Source organism: Poecilia reticulata, linkage group LG19 (genome assembly GCF_000633615.1).
Source record: "Poecilia reticulata strain Guanapo linkage group LG19, Guppy_female_1.0+MT, whole genome shotgun sequence".
Lineage (NCBI taxonomy): Eukaryota > Metazoa > Chordata > Actinopteri > Cyprinodontiformes > Poeciliidae > Poecilia > Poecilia reticulata.
The window spans coordinates 7,154,987-7,175,200 of record NC_024349.1 but is presented as its reverse complement, the minus strand read 5'-3'; the positions used below and the strand labels follow the sequence as shown (position 1 = coordinate 7,175,200).

Genomic DNA, 20,214 nt, shown 5'->3' with positions numbered 1-20,214 from the left:
TAATCACATTTTCTCAATACCCAAAAAACTCAATTTTAGGATTCTGGTAATTTAACCATCTTTTTTTTTTTTTTTTACTTAATGGAAATATAACTGTTAAGACCCACTCRTAAAGTTGGGTAAACTCTCTCCCTTCTACTTATTTCCTGGAACATTGCATTAAAAATGCATGTATTGTAAATTTAATGAATACTTCATTATGAAAGCTGTGTAATTTAAACCCAAAGGGTCTAGCGTATGCACCGATATAAACATAGTGCTGTTTGATTATACCAGTTACATTGAGTAGATAGAATTCAGTGCTTGTGATCAGCGACGTTTTTAAAAATTTAAACACTGAATTTGATGCTTTCAGGAAAGCGAGTATTCTTTATTGTACGTGATGTGGTTTAAAGTGACCAAAACATGTTTTTCATGTGTGTTCATTAATCACATGCCTGTTAAATKTGTAACATWTAAAGGAGTTGCACTTGTGTTGTTTGGAATTATATAATATCTAATGTGAGGTTCTGTTTCTCCTGTGATTCAACTCTGAAAGAATATCTGTTACACACACCTCTTGACCCACAAAAAGAAAAATATTTGATTAGAAAGAGGAGAAAAAAAAATCAAGATGGAGGCATTCCACCAAACCTCTGTYCAGATCTTTTCCTTTTGCTTGTGCACGAGAATCTAAACATTGACTTTTGGTGCGACTGTCAACTGCAACAACTGTTTAAACCATCCATTCAAAAGAGATTTGATAAGGAAAGGCAGGCAGGCAGGCACGGCATACAGCTTGTTAAGTTAGTTGCTTTCAAATTAGACGCCTTTTCCTTCTTGAAGCTTCTTGAAGCTGCTCGAAGAAAACTTAATTGACTACTGAGTCATGAGTTCACAGCTAATACAGCGTTGTTGTTAAATTACTTCCAAATGAGCCCCACCTTCTACTCATTACCTTCTTCAAAGGATTGTTACCAGGAGAAGATCCTCGGTCTTTTTCGTCGCCGTCGATGCTCTAAAGTATTTCAAAACAAAGAAAAACGGAAGTCRGTAATGAGAAATTGTACCAAGACTGTGAGCAGACAAGAACAAAGGACTTAACAATAGCAAAATGATCACATTTTAATGCATTTCCAGATCTTTCGTCTCCTAAGCATGAAAGGAAAACAAATAAAGATACTCTGTAATAATTCATACAGAAGCAAAGGAAGATAAATAATTTAGTACACTTGGAACAAAAAAAGAATAAAAAGGRTGATTTATGTTCTAAAAACAACTCACTCTTTTTAAATGTATAGTAGCAGCAAAGAGAATAACAGTTGTGGATATGAGAGTTAGTCATTAATTTTCCTGTATGTCTTAAGTTTAAAGGAATGTCAAAGAAAAATCTGAATAAAAATATATATATATATGCTGCTTCAACACTGAAATAAATATTTGTTCCGTTATGCAGTTCAGCCTATAATGTAACTCTGATYTTTTCTTTCTTTCATCCTAAAACAAATGTCTTTCACTAAACTCATTAGTGTCACATAAATAAAGCATCAAGGGAAATATGAACATATTATTATTGCTACTAACAGAGTCTCCAGGCAGACGTRTACCTTCAGATTTCAGACCTTTGGTTAACAGTTACAGCAGTGCTATGCAGAGAAAGTTASGAAGATCAGACATTAAAAAAAAAAGCCTACATTAAAATTAAAATCAGTTTTGGGGATAAAAAGAAAATTAAGAAAGTAAACAAGTGCATTTTAGTGAATTAGCATAAGATCAGAAGCTCCTTTTTTTGGATTTTGAGATGCTTCTGGCGATTTAGTGGCATCTTGACAGGCAGCTTAAGATGGCACACTTGCTCCTCTACAGAACTGCAGCACCTCAGAGAAAGGTAATTTATTTCACTAATTCAATTCCGAATGTAAAACTCGTTATATAAATTCATTACACACAGAGTGATACATTTCAAGTGGTGTTTCATTTTATTTTTTTGATGATACCGACATTCTGCTAATGAAGGACTCTCTCAAGCAGCTTGGATTCTGCKCYTCTCCGCTCGTTCTACAGACTCTGGATTCTTAAATGTATAAATAAAAAAGAAAACTTAGCTTTCATTGGAACAAGATTTTGTAGCTTTGAGCAACAGAACAAAAAAGTAATTTTTCTACTTTGACCAGTAGTAGAAAAATATCATTTTGAAACATTGATTCTACGTTCAGAACATTCTGAATCKCCCACAAATACTTGAATGGACTTTGCTTCACAGTCAGATATCTGTTGTTTGTGTAACTCTTTCTTCCACATTTTTACAAAACATTCACATTTTCAGTAATATGCTTTATGCATATTGATGAACAGTCAGCTTTAGTTGCTTACTCTTCTATAGAAGGTGTAAGAGACCTTCCTACTGGACAACTATAACAGGAAGGAGGATTAACATAAAGAGAAGTTAGAAGTTGTGAAAGAAATATTAACCTCTTGATTTATCACAGTTAGATGTTTCAGATTATTAAACATTTTTTAATATCAGGCAAAGATGAAATGAGGAAATTCAAAACTGTAGTCAGGGAAAAAAAACATCCAAACCATCCCGACTGTAAAGAAAAAACAACAACAAAAAACAATTTGTTTCCTAAAGCTAATAACAAGTCGTGTCACCCTTGGTGGCAACAACATCCCTGCCATAGTTAAAAATGAATCTTTTATGTCGCTGAGGAGGAGCTGGATCTCAATCGGGCTTCAGTCCAAACTTTGACTATATCACACCAAAGCCTTTACTGTCTTTTTTTTTTTTTTTTGCAGTTGATAGTGTGTAAATGGACACACTATCAATGTGCTTGAATTTAAGGTCACAAGGACAAATTCCTTCAGGATTTTATGATGGAGAGCAGAATTTGGAGTTCCTTTAAAAACAGCAAGTTGTCCAATCCAAGTTCTGAGATATCTGAATTTCCCCAGAGCATCACACTACTTGTGTTTGATTTAATGCAACATTTAGGTTTGACATAAAAGATCTGAATTTATCACCGAGTAGCAAACATGTTTTTACGTACCTGTGTGCGATTTTTGGTGTTTGTAAGCTCAAGTGGCTGCACCACAGCACTCTGTGTGCACAGTTTACAGTCCAGCTATTCAAAAAATAGTTTTCAACTCATYTGTAATTGATCCATATTTCCTCAAATATGGATCCTGATGTGGATTTAAAGGCTGGTGGTCTGTTGAGTGGACAGAGTTTCATGGATTTGGCCCATAAGGGATAAAAATTGTAGGAAGTGAAGACGTTTTTCTGTGTTGTTTAGGCAACGATATGCAGAAGAACAAAAATTCAGAAAATCCTTTTGTCGTGACAAGAATTCTCCAGCTGCACTCGTGCTGTACCTAAAGGTCTTAAATACAACTTTTCACTAAAGAAAACCATTATATCTCTCTAACCTCTCTCAAAACTGTTGTCGCATATGTATTGAACCATGAAACTTTAAATTACCGACAGAAAGGAAGCGGCTCAAACAGCCTGAGACAATCTTTAAAGGTTGTTATAGCAGAGAGCTGAGACCACTGGCTCAGCAGACTCCTAATGGAAATCCTGCGGTCAATTAGCAAACGTCTACAAAAGAGAAGAAGCTACAGATAAAGTGACAGATGAGGTAGCAGCGAGAGAGCGCAACAAATTATTTCTTAAAGCTGCAGTTTGTATAGCTGAATCTTCTGTTTTCCTCTGCTCACGAGATGTATAACAACACTGTATGAARTGGTTAACAGATAGTATWKTTGAATAGCTTTAAGCTTTGATGTAAATAAATCTTTGGAGTAGTTCTAAATTTTATGTCTAGTATGTCAAATCAACAAATCAATGCAAACAAATAATACATGGCTCTCATGTTTTATAGAAATATTACAAAAAGTGAGGAATATATTTATTTTTATCTCCTTAAAGTTAAGACTTTGTAAAATGGCTTTGGCTTGGCTTTGTACTTTACTTTTTGCAAATATGTACTAAGTGCAATTTCCTTCTAAAGCTTCATTCATATCTCAGCGCTCGTTAGACTTAACAGCAGAGTAAGTGCCTTCCTTCTTTGCATGTTAATTGCTAAAACGTTTCTATATTTTGTCCTTCTTTATAGGACATTTATAGATTCATCTTATATGTWCCTGCTATATAAAAGATTATTGGCAGAGGAAAAAATACAATGAAGTTGTAAGGTTAGCCTGAGCTCACCATAGGCAAAATAGTGCCTCTTTACTGACTAAAACTCCTGAATAGTCCGTTTCTTGCACTCTTCTGTTTCTCTCATATGGCTCAATTTGGAAGGTGATTTTGCAGGAGAGTTCATCTACTTAGAAATGGCTTTAGTCTGAAGACAGTTTTTTGATTGTGAACAACCCTTCTTGGACCCTTTATGCAATGTGGCACAATCGATTCAGTCTCTCCGAAGAGTAGAGAAAAAGCCACTTTGCACCTTTGACACAGAGACCATCATTATTGCTCTTTTCCTCAGGAACAAGGCTGTTTCTGGGCTGAAAGGTAGAAATGCATCCCTTTCTCTGGAGCCCAGCGAACCAAAGAGGTATAAGGCTGCAGAGAAACATCCATCCATCGTAGTGATCTGTCTGTGTGAAAGCAGCCAGGAACAATGACTTCAAGCGGGACCGATCAACAGTCTGAGTGTGAATTGGATAAATATTTTAGTGGGTTTTGCACCATTTATCATTCAGTTCATAATGTTTTCAATTTCGCAGCCAGTTTTTCTTGCCTCACACTGATGTCTTTGTTCACTTTCTAACCATTTTTGTGTATTTTGTTTACAGTCATCATTAGGCATTGAAATAGTTTTGTATTGTTAGCGTTTTTAAAAAATAGAGGTATTATAAAACGGATTATTATATGTACTGAATGAAAACTATGAAGTTCTAAATGTATAYTGCCAGTAAAATAACAAGACAAAACCTTCTTACCTTTTTATAACATTGTTCATTGAGGTAGAAAAATGAACCACGTCTCTCTGTATGTTCCTATTCTGATGATCCCTAAGTCATCTTTCTGTTTTCTACTCTAAACCTTTCCCATTGAACTTTGTCACATTTAAACAAGACAAATACTGGGGATAAAATCTGTCATACTATAAAAGGACAAGACAGATATTGCCAAAGTGTTTGGCTTTTCTGGGTGACTGTCAGCCATGTCTTCAGCTGACTATATGGAGTGACGCACTGTACAAGAAAACAACTTTTAAACAACTGTACRGACCAGTACTTATGATAGAATAAACTTTTTCTAGTTTAACGTAATCATGACAAAGCGTTTTCTTCAACCTGCATATTTCCATCTCGCTATTGTGCAAAAATACAGCTCACACTCCTGGTAGAGGTCATATTAAGGTGGCACCCAAGAAATAATCTATTCGAAATGATGGAAGCCGGATTCTCAGCAGAAAAAAAAAAAAATGATTGAGACAAATATATGCCAATGGCAATGAGGGAAAGACCCTCAAACAGAGACTGCCACAACTGATCATTGTTCTCATTATTGTGTTCCCCTTTTCACCACAGGAAGTCTATGAGAAGAGTTCTGTTAGGCTGTCCATGACTTATATTTAGTCAGAATGTGTGCTTCARGTATGTGAGTGCGTTTATTTGACAGCCAACTCCYCCGTGAATGAATAAAAGTTACACAGCAGCACAAGTTTTACCATGTTGCTTTATGGGTGTTCCAGGTGTGTAGTAAAATGTGATGCGGTTATAACAATCAGTCTCACRATTTTTATCTCRTGGTCAAAAAATACATTTGAAGCAGGATTTATTTTTGAAGCTTTTTCTTGTGKGATCTCYATTGCAGACTTAACGCAAACAGATRCATTTCTCACCATCRCCAGGCAGGTATGATGTACACTGAAGGGGGTGCACTTCAATTAAAATGGAAAGATTAAATATTAACAAAAYGACACAGAGTGGTAATTAATGTCATTTTCTGTGCAGACAAATCCAAACCTATAAGCCTGGTAAACTCTTTAGCAATTTGTAAGGCGATATCTGATGTGCTCATGTGCACTGCATTAGCCCAACTCAGAATACTGATGAGAGTGGGGGAATGTGATTGAAATATCAGCCGTGTTCTGACTTTTAAGGTGCACTATACTGTGTGATTTGTTGTGACTTGGTTGTGAATGGAATCCAGTGTGTTTGGGTGTTCTGTCACTTTATGGATGTACAGGCATTCTGTCAAGTTGCTCTTTCAGCCTTATCTGGTCACCTCTTTGGAGAGGATAGAACTGGAGGATATTAAAGGTAGCTGAGGTCTGCTGAGATGTCAATTGAAATCTGGAGCTGAGGGAAATAAAAACAGGAAGGTGCAGAGAAGAAAATGCAGAGGGCGATGTGTATGAASAGGGTAGAAGTGGAAAATTGAGGTTTCTATGGAGAAGACATGAAGAAAGTCAAGACTGTGTGTACTATGAAACAAAAAGTTCAACAGAGAATTATACCAGCAAAGGSAGGTTTTTACAACWGCACTRAAAAGCCTATRTTACTTCATAGGTTTTCATTTGTGCCGCTGCWSCAMCWMMWWWRWWKAAWMWRMKSWSCWMWMWWYTTKKTKKTKWKKRRWKWATKMWRMWRWYKWMWAWWAYWRYMRTYWWYWWSWKGWRKRAKKWKWKKMRGCWKYKYWKCMWYCWKYWSTWCKWYWAKWAKKWGACTGCAAATGAGAGTAATTTTTGATATTTCTTCCTTCAGTAATAGCTTCTGCTTTACTTTCTAATATGGTATTTGTAATTGCATGTGGGAAGGGCTCAGTTTTGCACACCAGGGTACAGTGCTATTAAATCTCTGGTTAATAAATTTATTTTTTGGAAGCAATATGGATGCATTAGTTTTTTTAATTATTTGCATCAGAGAAGTCTGATCTATTCAGATGAAATATGATACTTKTGTTTAAGAAGTTTTAAGATGTTACTAATCTCAGCAGCCCTACTGTTTGAGAAAAAAAAACTGGAGCAATTATGTGAAAATAAATACCAAAAAGATTTTTAGATAACATCTTTCAAGCCTTATCACTCAGTATTTCATGACAATTACATATTAAGAACCACACTTCAAATTCAGTACTTGAATCTACATTCTACTAGGATGTTTACAAAAACCAATAAAAGATTTATTTTTTTTTCTGTCAAACCTAAATTTAAAGTTCCTCCACAGAAACATATCTAAGTGAAACTAGTAAAATGCTGGCTTTTGGTCTTGGTGCATTATCTCAACATTTTTAATAGCCCATCTGGCAACCACTTGTAAATGTTTCTGGAGGCGAGCTTAAGGATACATTCACATCCATCCATCCATCCATCCATCCATCCATTTTCTTTACACCCTTGTCCCTTAGTGGGGTCGGGAGGGTTGCTGGTGCCGATCTCCAGCTAACGTTCCGGGCGAGAGGCGGGGTCACCCTGGACAGGTCGCCAGTCTGTCGCAGTCCTATTTGGTCCGCTTTCATCAAATTCAACCCGGTGCAATTCAAATGCACATGTGAATCCTAAGCAGACTGGAGACTGCTCCAAAAGCAGGAAACAGACGATGACACAGGGCATTCTGGGTAAATGCAACCAAAACAAACAAGCAAATCTGACGCTAGGAGGAGAAATGGGTCTTATACCAAAGACAAAAGAGAAATCCTAAATCTGTCGGATGATGAGGTGTGAAAACACGGCAGCAGTAATAAACAAATAAACACTCTGTTCTGCTGAGAAATATCAATCAAGTTCATACTGTTGTGCTGTGAAACTTTTTATATGCTGTTGAGGTTTTGACAAATAACTGAAGAGCAGCTCTTTGCAATGTGACGTTGTGGATGTTTTTTTTTTGTTTGTTTTGTTTGTTTTTCAAAAGACATTTTGACCTAGAACATTCATAAAAGCCCAAATATAAATAATTAAAATATTAAATAAYATTCTAATTTGAATTTCATGTTACTTCTCAGAAAAAAACTGACATCTGTAAATGCTCAAATAAACCAAGTGACCTTTTGGTTCAATGGTTGTGTCATTTGTAAGATCTATGATGTGTAGTTTCCCCTACACACCACATTCCTTCATGTGTTGATTTTATTAAGACTTTGGATTTGAATTGGCCAGTATGGGTATTGAACCCATGACCTTGGCGTTATTAGCACCACGCTCTGACCAGCTGAGCTAACCGGCCATACACGCTGTTCAGTTTCCATGGATTTAAGAAATATGTACTTGATCTTAACAGAAAACGTAAGAAAAGTGCTCATGTTCTAATGTTTTTCAAAATCAACATGCATAATAGTTTATTTTTCAGCAATTATTGATTTTGATTGTATTTTCCAGCAGTTTTTAGTTTTGAAGTGTTAATTGTATCTCAGAACAATTTTTTATTTTGAAGTGTATATAGATAGATGGATAGATAGATAGATGGATGGATGCACAATGCTGCCAGGAAAATTTAGTCTTCTCATAACTGCCGCTGGAGTTTTCCCGGCACGCAAAACGATTATCTCGCGTGATTTCCCATTATCTCACGTAATCTTCTGTGATCTCGCTAGTTGTCTTCAACACAAGATCAGTCTGACCAAAATCAATCATGTCATCTCAAACTGATTAAATGTCATAAAAGTTAAGTTGTTAAATTTATTGTTTATCCAACATGATTTTATCACGTTTTCGTTTGAATCATGAAATCATTGTTAAAAGTACATGATATTCTTTTGTTAATGTAATAACCCTATTCACTTATTTTTTTTGTTTTATATTTATTTACTCAAGTAGAGCAGGTGGTTCACTAAGCAATTGACTGGGCCAGAAGTGAACAAACACACTCAACACACACTCCCTGTGACTCTCCAACAACATAATTTATCACTTGGTGATGACTTGATGGCCTGGCCAGTTGGTTGCCCCTGCTGTAACGCTTAGCCAGCTGTGACGCTTGGCCTAATGRCTGGAGTGGGCTTTCTTAATGGAACAAAAACCTGCTGGAAATCTGAGGTTTGGCAGGTTCAAAAAGAAAATCTGTCAAAAATGCAAGCACAGAAAACTGTCCACCACCTGCACAGGGAGGSGGATCGATCCAATAAAGCACGTTTGTTGTTTTATTGAACAAAGTGAGCTTTGTTATAAAAATGAAACATATGCTTAAATCAATAGTTTAGGAAAAAADGACTTTCCTGGGGTTGTAYATCTTGACCCAGGAAAGTCATGAAATATTATGGCTGGTGTTGCTGCTGCACAGTCAGTCATCATGAAATACTGTAGGTGTAAAATGAAAATTGTCGTACTTATGCAGTTCAGCAGCCAGCATGACTGGCTGATCTGTATATGTGTCTTCTGTTGATAGGTCTGCAACTCAACTCATTATACTGGCAAACGTTATTTGACACTGTGGAAAGATAATGACTGTCTTCCAGAGTCTTCTCCATGAAGGCTAGATTTGTGGCGTTCAGAACTAATAGTTGTTTCATAAACGGATTTTCCCTCCTGATCTTTGGATCCCTGCTGCTCCTCCAGTTAGATTGGCCTTCTCGACTGCATSTCGGATTGATGATCTGTTCACTTAGGTTACAGTTGTTCCAAGCTCTTTCCATGTTAAGATGCTTAATTCATCAGATATGCTCTCATGATCTGAACTTGTTTTAAACTCRACAGTGTTCATTGAGATATAATATACTGTCCAACTCTGGCTTTGAGAATAAGCCATAAATTGCTACTTCAAGATTTTTTGAAAACTAACTTATGGACCTTTTAACTTCTGTACTTATTTTTGAATGGCATCAGGGATGTGTAAGTTTGTGTAATAGCTGTTTTTAAAGGGTAATTACTGAGGACCAAGCTCTCCGTTTATCTCAGAATACTTTTAAAGATTGACGTCCTGCCCTATTGCCATCCAGTTTTTAATCTGCGAACACAGCGTGTGTTTCATATTTCGTGATGAACTCACTGCCAGCTCTGCCAAGAGAAAAAAAAATAATATATATTGGATATTTCATATTTAATTCACAGCCTTTTCTACCTTGCCAGATCTCAGTTACGCCTTGAGAAAAAGTAGGCCAACTGTCGACACACGAATATTTAGTTTTCCAATCTATTAATATTGATTGAGTGATCTTTTTCCAGATTTCCACCAGTGAGTGAGGAGGCTGCTGTTGGAACCCCGGTGGGAATCATCATGGCAGCAGCTGTCAATCAAACTATCGTGTATTTCATCGTTGAAGGCAATGAGGGAGGTGAGTTTTCCTATCAGGGCCTCACCGCCACTCCGGCTTTTGGCATTAAAGCTTCTTCCTGGTCAAACATCACAGACCGCCCTGCACAACTTCCTCTTCACTGTGCGCTACGAGACTCCTCACTCATTCCCTCTGTGCAATAGGACTTTTTTCCTACCTTGTTTTAAAACTTTTTGTTGCTCTGTTCTCCGCAGGTGTGTTTTCGTTAAACAAAACAACTGGTGAGATTTTCACAGCCAAGCCCCTTGATTATGAAACCAACTCCAGCTATGTTCTGAAGGTGGAAGCAGACTCCATGAGGGTGGTCTCATCAAATCTCAGAGCTCCGTCAAAGTGTAAGTGGAGCTGCACACTTGTAATCGTGAATTAAACTACAAATATATATGTTTTTTTGTCTCTGTATTTCGTGTAAGAGATTTTAGCAAGCTGCTATGACAAGCATATGGAAGGATAACCAAGATATAAGACCCGAATCAGACAGATTAAAAAGCAGCACTATTCCAAATACAAAGGAAATGTATTTAGAATTTGAACATTTTAAAAATGAAATGCAAAACAAAATAAATAAAACTTAAATATTCTCGCATCTAATACACCAGAAAAAAAAAATTAAGATTGAGATCTGTCACTCTGTCAATAAGGTTAGTAACTGGTGGGGTTAAGGTAACACAGAGCAGGAGTTTATGCCAGATTATGACTCTCAAAATGGTCTGTAAAAGAATAATAATTAAAAAAAACTGTTCCTCTAAATCCACAGTCTTATTACTGGTTGTTTTTTTTTTCTTTTCTGATGACAAGAAGTCTCATGTGTGACACGTCTGACTTCTATCTAGTTATTTAGAATCCAATAAATCAACATGTGTGTAACAGAGAATGATCATAGAGCCAGATTCACATCCAATTAAATACAGTCTGACTGAGACCTTATGTCAATGCAGAACTGTTGATCATGTGTTACCAGTTTCTGCCATTGACTTTTATAGCTTTCCTTTCTCAGCAAGTATTTGGCAACGTCTTTCATAGATGAGCTGCTTGTTGGTTTTACTGGGGTTCTGTAAAGCTTGTCTTCACAAATGCCGTGAACTTCGTGTCATGGCATTTGTACAGAAGCATTTTATTTTTAACTTGTACAGATGTCTGAAGCAACCTAAAGCTCTGTGTGGATTGTTGGGCTGTTTGGACATTGATGATTGTATCTGCTAAGGCTTTACTTTCTTCTGTTCGGCTCAACATCAAACTTGTTGTGGTCTCACATACCCCTTCATTTGCATTTAAAAGAAGAAAAAAAAACACGTCCTTTCATTTATAAGTAGAGCAAAAGTAAAAATGGATCTAATTAGTCTAAATTCTTTCTCCTCTCTTTTTTCTACTGGTCTCCTCTTTTATGTCCTTTTTCTCTTTCCTTTTTTTTTTTTTTTACTTCTTTTCACTTCATATCTGTGTTCTTCTTAATTGAAGCTCAGCTCCGGAGCCTTCGCTTATCTTCTTTAATTATGGTGTTTACCACATGCTGTTCTCATTTCATTAAAGCGATTTGAATTCAAGAATTCTGCTGGGATTAAAGCAGCAAATCATTGTGTCATTTGCAGATCTCCAGTTCTTTCCCGCACACATCAAACAAACAAAAAATCGATGGGACTCTTAAGTTAATACAGTTTTCTTCTTCACATGAAGGTTTCAGCGAGGATGTTGCAGATTTGTGTGCTTGTGTTCTCTTCATTTTAGTGTTTCTGTTGTGATTTTTTTTTTAAATAATTGCCCATTTCAAATTGAATGGATTTGTGATTTTATCCTTTCTTTTTTTTATTTGCTGTTTGGGTGGATTAAAAGGCAAAATTTCTGAGTTCCAAAGCAAGTCATCTCAAGTTTCATCACTGATTCACTGACTAATGTTTTTTATTTAAATGAATTTGGCAGAACCACAGTTACATTTAAATAATTTTGTGGTTAATAAATAATGTTTTCCATGTATAAAAACCCTCTAACATATTGATTGARGCAATAATTTACAAAGTTTGGTACAGATAAATAATAAAATCTGCAGGATTGACAGAATTCAGTATTAGTAAAGCATTTTTCTCAGATGCCTATGGCATCACATACCTGCCAAAAATCCTGAGGAGCGTATTAAACAATCACAGCAGCGCATATATCAATCAAGAGAGCACACAGCTCTGATTGCGGCCACACTTATTCGGAAGCCCATGAACCCAGAATGCCAAGCGGTAAAACAGGCTCCTGCCACCCAGCTGTACACCCTTGCCAGAAAATTGCGCTCTCTCTCTCTGTTTGGTGGGCATATTTGTCAGTTGGGAACGGTAACTCTTATAAGTAATCTAATTAGCTGGATTTTCTGCTGAAAGTCCAGCGACAGCCTGCACAGAACTTGGTCTACTAGGAGAAGCAGAAGAAGATGCAGATGATGAATAAAAAGGTAAGGAAAAGAAAAAAATACTTGCTTTTCCTTACCGTCTTCATCATCATCATCATCATCATCATCATCATCATCATCCACCTCTTCTTCTTTGGTTTGAATTTACATCATGCCTTCCGCTCTTCTCCTGTTAGGTCCCTTACTGACATTAATAATGTGGCTACTTAATTCTTAATTAGTTTTTGGCGGGAATGTGATGCCATATGCGACTTATCACCATGGCATTAACATGCTTACACTTCTTTGTGTTTCTTACAGCAACCTTGCTAGTTGTGAAAATGAATGGTAAACTTGAAAGACTTTAGATTTGAACAAGCCTTTAAAGTTGAACTGAAAACTGAATTGGAAAGTACTTGAGAATTAATGAATTAATGTTTCACCAACAGATATTTTCAATGCAGATTAAGAGAACATACAGAAGGATCGTATATTATTGAATAATGTATTGACTCATGCATTTGAACATGTTTTTAGTGTTGAGGAAGTGTGAAAAGCGTTAGGCATCTAATGGRTCTTTTGTTACTATTTACTGAAATGTTGATCCTTTCATGTTCCCTGAAGATCTTATTGCATAAAATCACAACGATTAATGTGTTTTCTTGAAATTTTATGTAATAGATCTACACAGCAAAGTGTATAACTGTAAATTGAAATTAAATGTATTTGGAAAAAAAACATTTTTATCTGAAATTGTAGCTACACGTCTTTTGGGGTGTGTCATTTAGTGACTGGAGTTTTTGCCGATTCTCTTGTAGAAAATTACACAACCTCTTTCAGATTGGATGTAGAGTGTCGGTAAACCTCAATGCTTCGACTTTGTTCACTTTTACTGGGACCTCCTGAGGAAAGCACACACATTCATCATACTTTCACCACTGCTCCTCAAAATAGAGATGGTGTGTTCAGGGTAATTTTTTTTCCCACCACACATCTACATGCAGCCCAAAAAAGTTTAATTTAAGTTTTGTGTTACTARAGCAACTTCATCCACACAATTTGTGAACTGCAACTGTAACATCTTAGGGATTCCTTTCAACAACGACTTTCTTCTTGCTACTCTTCAAAACTGCCCAGACTTTTAAAGTGCCTGACTAATAGCCGTCTTGTCGACAGATTGCCACACTTGAACTGTGAATCTGCACAGCTCCTTCAGAGTTACATTGGCCTCCTGGCTGCTTCTTTGATTTATGCTGTCCTTATTCAGCAGTCAGTTAAGTTTTGCAGCAACGTCTTGGTGGGTGTGCAGTTGTACCATACTGCTTCTGTTTCCAGATGTTGGAGGAAAAGAGCTGCTTCTTGACTAATTAGGTGAAAGCATTCCGTTTCCTGGGATTTCTGCATGTATCTAGCGGAATAAAAGCAGTTTTGTGCCACACCTTTCAGGATTTTGCATCCATTTTTGTTAATTGTGTTGTATCTTGAGAGGGTGTAGAGAAATGTCTGGGGCATAACGACTGCACCATGACCATGAAATTTAACTTTGTAAAAACATGTTACTCTTAGTTACAATATCTTTACCAGCTTGGATGAAGATAAATACTGCAATAGCTTGAAAAAGGTCAAATATCAACTGTGTGAGCCCCATTGCTAACCTGCAAATCAGACACTAATTATGTTAACGACATCTGATGAATCCCACACTTAACACCGTCCTGAAGAGCTTTAAATTTGACTTATGTGTTAATTTCTTTTGGCAAACTTTTCATTTGGGTAAATCAGTTTGTTACAATAATTTTTTTTTTTTTTTTACCACATACTTTTTTACTAAGTACTTGTACACTTTTACCAAAAGCCCAGTGTTAATTTAACTCTGAAGAGTGTGGACTAAATAAACACTGAAAAAGTGTTGATATTAACACTTTTTCAGTGTTTATATATTCCACACTCTTCAGAGTTAAATTAACTCTGGGCTTTTTGCTGTATACAAGGATTTTTCTTGTGCAAAAATCCTTGTACACTTGAAATGAGACATAACTAATTTAAAAGTAACATCCCAGAAAGACATATTAGTTTTATATATTCTTTATCTATTCTATTATTATTTTATTTATTTATATATTATTTTATACTATATTTTCATATCAGTTTTATATATTCTTGAATATATATTTAAAAAAAGGCAGATCTTTTCACTTACAATGGAAAAAATGTCTTGTTACAAACGGAATAAAAAAAATAAATCTGTCAATGGAACTGGTGCTTTATAAATAATTATTCAATAATTACTGTGTTAAAATAAACTACTATATGTTGCAGAGAAGTTACTTTTTTTAACTTTTCAGTTAGTTTTGCCTCATTTCAAAATATTTACTCTAGAAAGAGACAAAAATGCTTGGTGACATTTTATGTTTTTGCAGAGTGCTTATGATATTTCCAAAGGACAAAGTTGCCATTTTTCCTGTTCAGATTTGGCCCAGTCTGAATTTGTACGGGAACTATACCTGTGGTCAGTCAACTAGGTTGACTTTTTCTTGGATCCAGAGAACGTGTGTATCATACTGTGTTCGTTTGTGTGTTTTAGCTAACACAGCCCGGGTTGTGATTGATGTCCAGGATGAGAACGACCACCCACCGGTTTTCACCAGATCTCTTTACATTGGAGGAGTTGCAGAAGATGCCAAAACTTTCACATCGGTCTTGCAAGTACAGGTGAATAAAAAAAAAAGTCTAAAAGTGGTAATAATTTCTGTCTGCTTGCCGGGTGTTTTGCTTGTGTTTGAAGATTTTAGAAGCACGGTATGTAACAGGATTACCTGATAACATCAACATTTGGTTCTCTTTATCTACTGCTTGAAAAACCTCCCTTTTGCCTATCTACGAGGAATTGCATATCGTAATGAACAGCTTGAGTGATCCAGTCTCATTAAAATACCTTTCAGCATCCAAAATAAATCACAAAGCCTGTTCCTTTCAAGTCCTATCTTTAAAAAAATGTGCAATATGTTTTAATGAAGCTGGATTCCACAAAAGACTCAAACGAGTTCACTTACATGAAAGTCTGGCCTTTGATGTTTAATTATCTTTAAGATCATCCCTGCTTTATTAGATGTTACATGATGACTCTGACATAACAGACTGAACCCAGATTAAAATGATAGTTTTGTGAGGAAGGGGAGTGTGCTAGCACCTGTTGCAAACACAAAAGATTTGTACTAAAGAGAAAAATAAAACTAAAATACTACAGAAAATTGACTGTATATTCAATTTCACTCTTATTTATTGAAGCATAATTTTGGACATGAATGTAGGAAACAAATGTCACAAAAGATCTCAGGGCAAGAATGCAAGTTTATGATGCAGCAGGGAAAATGGAGCTGTGTCGGAAACGTCCCTAAATGTTCCTCACCAGCCCAAAATGATCCTAAGGAAGGGAATTTTTGTACAGGATTTGTTTATTGCGGGTTATATTTCATTCTCAAATTTTTCCTCCAACTTATTTTGATGATTAAAGAAATTACATCAATGCAATAGACTAGATATTATGGGAGACCTGAGCAGAAAGGAACACAGTTTTAGGATTTGGATGGAAGTCGCTGAAGAAGAAAAAAAGGATTTCTCAGGAAGATGGATGTTGTTCTCAAAATAATATTACTGAATGAGTCTGGACTCTGTCCACCATGTATTATGACCGTCATCCAAGGAGTTTTCAACAGTCTGCAAACCTGGACTCTTGTCTCTGTGCATGTCAGGAAGAGATTTTTGCATCACAAAGTTGTTGTTTTTTTTAAATACAGAGTTATGCCACGATCTAAAAATGCAATTAAAGGAAATGCATAACAGTGTTTTTGGATTCTGGATTATTTCAGCAGGAGACTGAGAAATGACACATGGGCCACCATAGAAAGCTACTTTAGGGGAAATGGGAAGCTGTACATGCTGGATAAAGTGTGAGACATCATTTTTGGATGTCCAGTTCTGTACAGTGTTGCTCTGGACATTTGCATGATCAAAGTTTTACTGCCTTTAGTAGAGACACGACTTTAAGCAGTTCTTCTTGCACGTGAATGTTAAATGACGTTAGCATATCAGACGTTACATGTGCAAACATTTTGTTTGTGTACTGAACAATGTTTAAAGTTTTGTTTGTGTTTATTAGCTGAATCATTTGCTGTGATGCCAACCTTTGAAACATTGTCAGACATGCCACTTTTGCCTCCTTTAAGTCGTCTATGTTGGAACTTCTGTTGCTGTGGTCAAAGAAACTGTCTGCAGCTGAGATAATGGTTTTCATAAATACTCGTAAAAGTTGCAAGGAGCTTTTTTTTTTTCTAGAATAGTGGTGATCACATCTGACAACTTTGCATTTAACCTTCTCTCTGTGGGGACAAGAAAACACTTCATACCAACGTTGTGTACATTATGCATACTCATGTCTTCTGGTGGGAAACATGGGGAAGGATGACTCGTCTGACCATGAACCCTCATGAGGTTTCAGTCATCGCTCATCTACTGATATCCTTCGTATGTAGTTTTCAAACTGCTGCTCCTCTTGGCAGCCTTATCACACCTCACAGTCGCTGCTCTGTTTTCCATTACATTCCACAGCAATGCATGACCACCTCGGTCATTAAAACTGCAAAATCAATCTGAGTTTTCAATCTTTTCGTGAAGTTTTTCAGGTTTCCTTTTTTTATTATCCGTGCAAACGTCGTCAGAGCAGACTGTCATGCCTTTCTGCTGTTCATGTTTAAGTGTCCCTTCAGCTGCTTCTCTGTCCTCTCAGAAATCCCTCCAAGATGCTTCTGGAGCTTATCCTACAAAACCAGTAAAAACATAACGGCTCTGGAGCGGCACGTCTGCATGTCTTCTTCTCATTCTCCAATAATACAGTTTTACGTAAATGTTGTCTGAAACTTATTTGCTTCAAAGCAGAGGAAAGTGTTAACAAGAGTTGTTTTAATTGTTTAGATTCTTGTGGTAAATCACTCTGATTTCAACATTCCTACAAAACTAAAGTTGCTGCAGGTCTAAAACCATCATTGATCACCAGTTGAAGCAGTCCTGTCAAAAATGCTTTTGGACAGCATTTAGATGCTCACAGAACATTGATTTATTTTGTTTCTTGCACTTCTGGTTTCTAGAGAAACTGGCCAAGATGAGAAGGGTTTTCAGACTATTTTCGAGTCTCTATTTTGTGCCTCCTCTCTTTTGTCCTCCCTCCTGCTGTCAGGGAACAAGTAATCCATTTTAGCACACTGATGGCTTCATTTTTTAAGTACACCTAGACTAGAGGAAACTGGAGAGATATGGCTTGATGGAGGAGCTGTGATTGAGTAGACACACTTTAATCCTTTTGATTTATTGTATATATCCCATTTTTAAAGCTATGCTGTTTGTTATGTTATGAAAGACACTTGGCAAACGTTTCGAAAGTAAGAATAGGAGTTTTAACCATAACTGCTCATCTTGCAGTCCTAAATGAAACAGAATAGCGTATCTAAACAAACAGGCTGATGATGCAGCCGCATGAGTAAAAAAAAAAAAAAGAAAGCATGTTTAGTGTGGAGATGATACATTTTTTATTATCTTATTTTTGTTTTCTATCCCCTTTGTGTTTCATTATAGCCATCCACTTTTGGGGATTAAGACAGTGAGAGGAGGCAGGAGATGAACTACGGATTTAGAAACGGAGGAAAGAGAAGGGCTTAAAGCTTCCCCGGGTTCCAGACAGGTTTTAACATTTTTTGTGGAGCAGACACAACAAAGACTGAATGTTGCCAAGTGCGCCACTTTTAGGACTCCCAGCTCACACATTAGCACTGTAATTAAAATTGATGCAGCAGTTTCATCAAAACTTGTTTCCAGTTGGAGGCGTTCAGTGCAGGTACATCTGTACCGTTATTTACTGTCTAATTCAGACTTGTAAAAGGCGGTAATTTGACACTCCTTTCTGGTGAATTCTCTAAAGTGTCAGCCTTAGAGTTGTAAAAGCGTAATGTTGCCGTGTTTTTTGTCAGGTGGATTTTATACTAAATAATCTAAAGTTGGATGACTCAAAGTAGTTTGTTTTCTTTGATCTGTCAAAAGCTTAATGTAAAGACCTTTTTCTTAGTTTTCCTTAAAGATGATGAGCAGGAATCCACAATCAGAGCAGAAGCTTGCAGCAACTACATTGATTTCAATACTTGACGGGTGCAAAGAGGAACAAGTCGGAACAAGAGGAACACAAATCCTAAAACAATTTCCTCCCCGTGTTACAAACGCACGACACGGCAGCGCTCCTGTGGCCAATAGCTGCCTCCACCATGGAGGCTGGACAGCTGTGTTCCAGTTTGTTGGGATACATATCTAAAAAGTCATTAATGAATTCACATGAAAATTTTACCAGAGGTTGAGCGCGGTCCGGCTGAGAGGCAATTAAGTTTTCATGTTGATCTGGATTTGGAGCTATGAAATTTTTATTCTGACCTGGCAGAGGGAACGCTGTGTCTGGCCGGCTATTGTTTACCTTTTTGGGATAATTGGCACCGGCCAATTATCCCAGCTTCCATGGTTGATTATTCTCCAAAGCTGGTAAACACATCGGCAGAGCAGCGTTGTTTGTGAGGCTTGTCTGTAAAAATAAGGGAATTTAACTTTATTTTACACGTTTTTAAGTGAAAGTCGTTATGTGTTGGATTCCAGAACATAACTTAACTGGAAAGGTGATCATTATCATGCCGTCATTTCCACATTTCGTCTTTTTCAACTGTGATCAGACATGTCAATGAAAATAGTTGTGCTATGATCAGCACAAACAAATATGCTAAAAGTTTAAGAGAAATATATAAACAACTGTAAAGTGTATTAATATATACCATAACACATTTGAGGGTTAGAACTGTATTACTTCAAAAATATTAATTAGGAATTTTTTGTTATTATTATTGCTACTTAGAGGAGACACTTTTCAGCTGTTTTCATGTCCATTCCTTCAGTTATTTTTACCTAGAGATTTTATAAAAGGACAGCAAAAGTTGTTTTAGCACAAAAAACTGCTAAACACTTTTTTTAAAGCGTGGATACATAAAATCCAGAGTTTTTTCTTTGGAAAATAAATGATTCTGGTACATAAATGGACCCATCTGACCCCCATGTCAATTATTTTGAATGTTATCAACCAGTTTTATTGCCATGAAACTGAAATGGGACCTCTTGGACTGAAACTCAGAGAACAGACTATAAAGGTTGTGAGTGGGGGGAGAAACAAAAGAAACACCCATATGCCGTTTTTGCCTTTCCGCTTTCTGCCACTGGCTGCGCATTGATTGACTTCATGGAAGAGAGGACGCCCCAGGTACAAGAAAGGCAGCCCACGAATGCCGGACTAATTTTTAAAAGCTTATGCATTGTTACACTTTATGTTTATTCAGTCAGGGCAAGCAAAAACAAAACGGACGGCCTGCAGCCATTAAAACGTGACAGAGGCTCCTGTCCGCCTCAGGGCTGCCTCGCTGTCTTGGAAGACCTGAATTTGTCAAAAAGATTAGCAAGATTTCTAAAATGTGTGTTTTATGATTATTTCTAAGGCACAAGCGAGCTTCATAATACCACAGTGTGGTATTATGTAGAATAATTCAATATGGCATACTGTAAA

At 36.6% G+C, this 20,214-nt stretch overlaps 1 protein-coding gene and 1 non-coding gene across 2 annotated transcripts in view; one reads left to right on the top strand and one right to left on the bottom strand.

Moving 5' to 3' along the window:
* LOC103481331 (protocadherin-15-like) overlaps positions 1 to 20,214 on the top strand; it is a 199,721-nt gene that overhangs the window by 139,372 nt on the left and 40,135 nt on the right. Inside the window, exons 24-26 of the mRNA XM_017310687.1 lie at positions 10,095 to 10,204; positions 10,399 to 10,539; positions 15,160 to 15,287. Coding sequence (XP_017166176.1) covers positions 10,095 to 10,204; positions 10,399 to 10,539; positions 15,160 to 15,287 — 379 coding nt within the window. The remainder of the gene's footprint in view (positions 1 to 10,094; positions 10,205 to 10,398; positions 10,540 to 15,159; positions 15,288 to 20,214) is intronic.
* Positions 8,087 to 8,160, bottom strand: trnai-aau (transfer RNA isoleucine (anticodon AAU)). Its single transcript has one exon. It is a non-coding gene; the product is annotated as a tRNA-Ile (tRNA).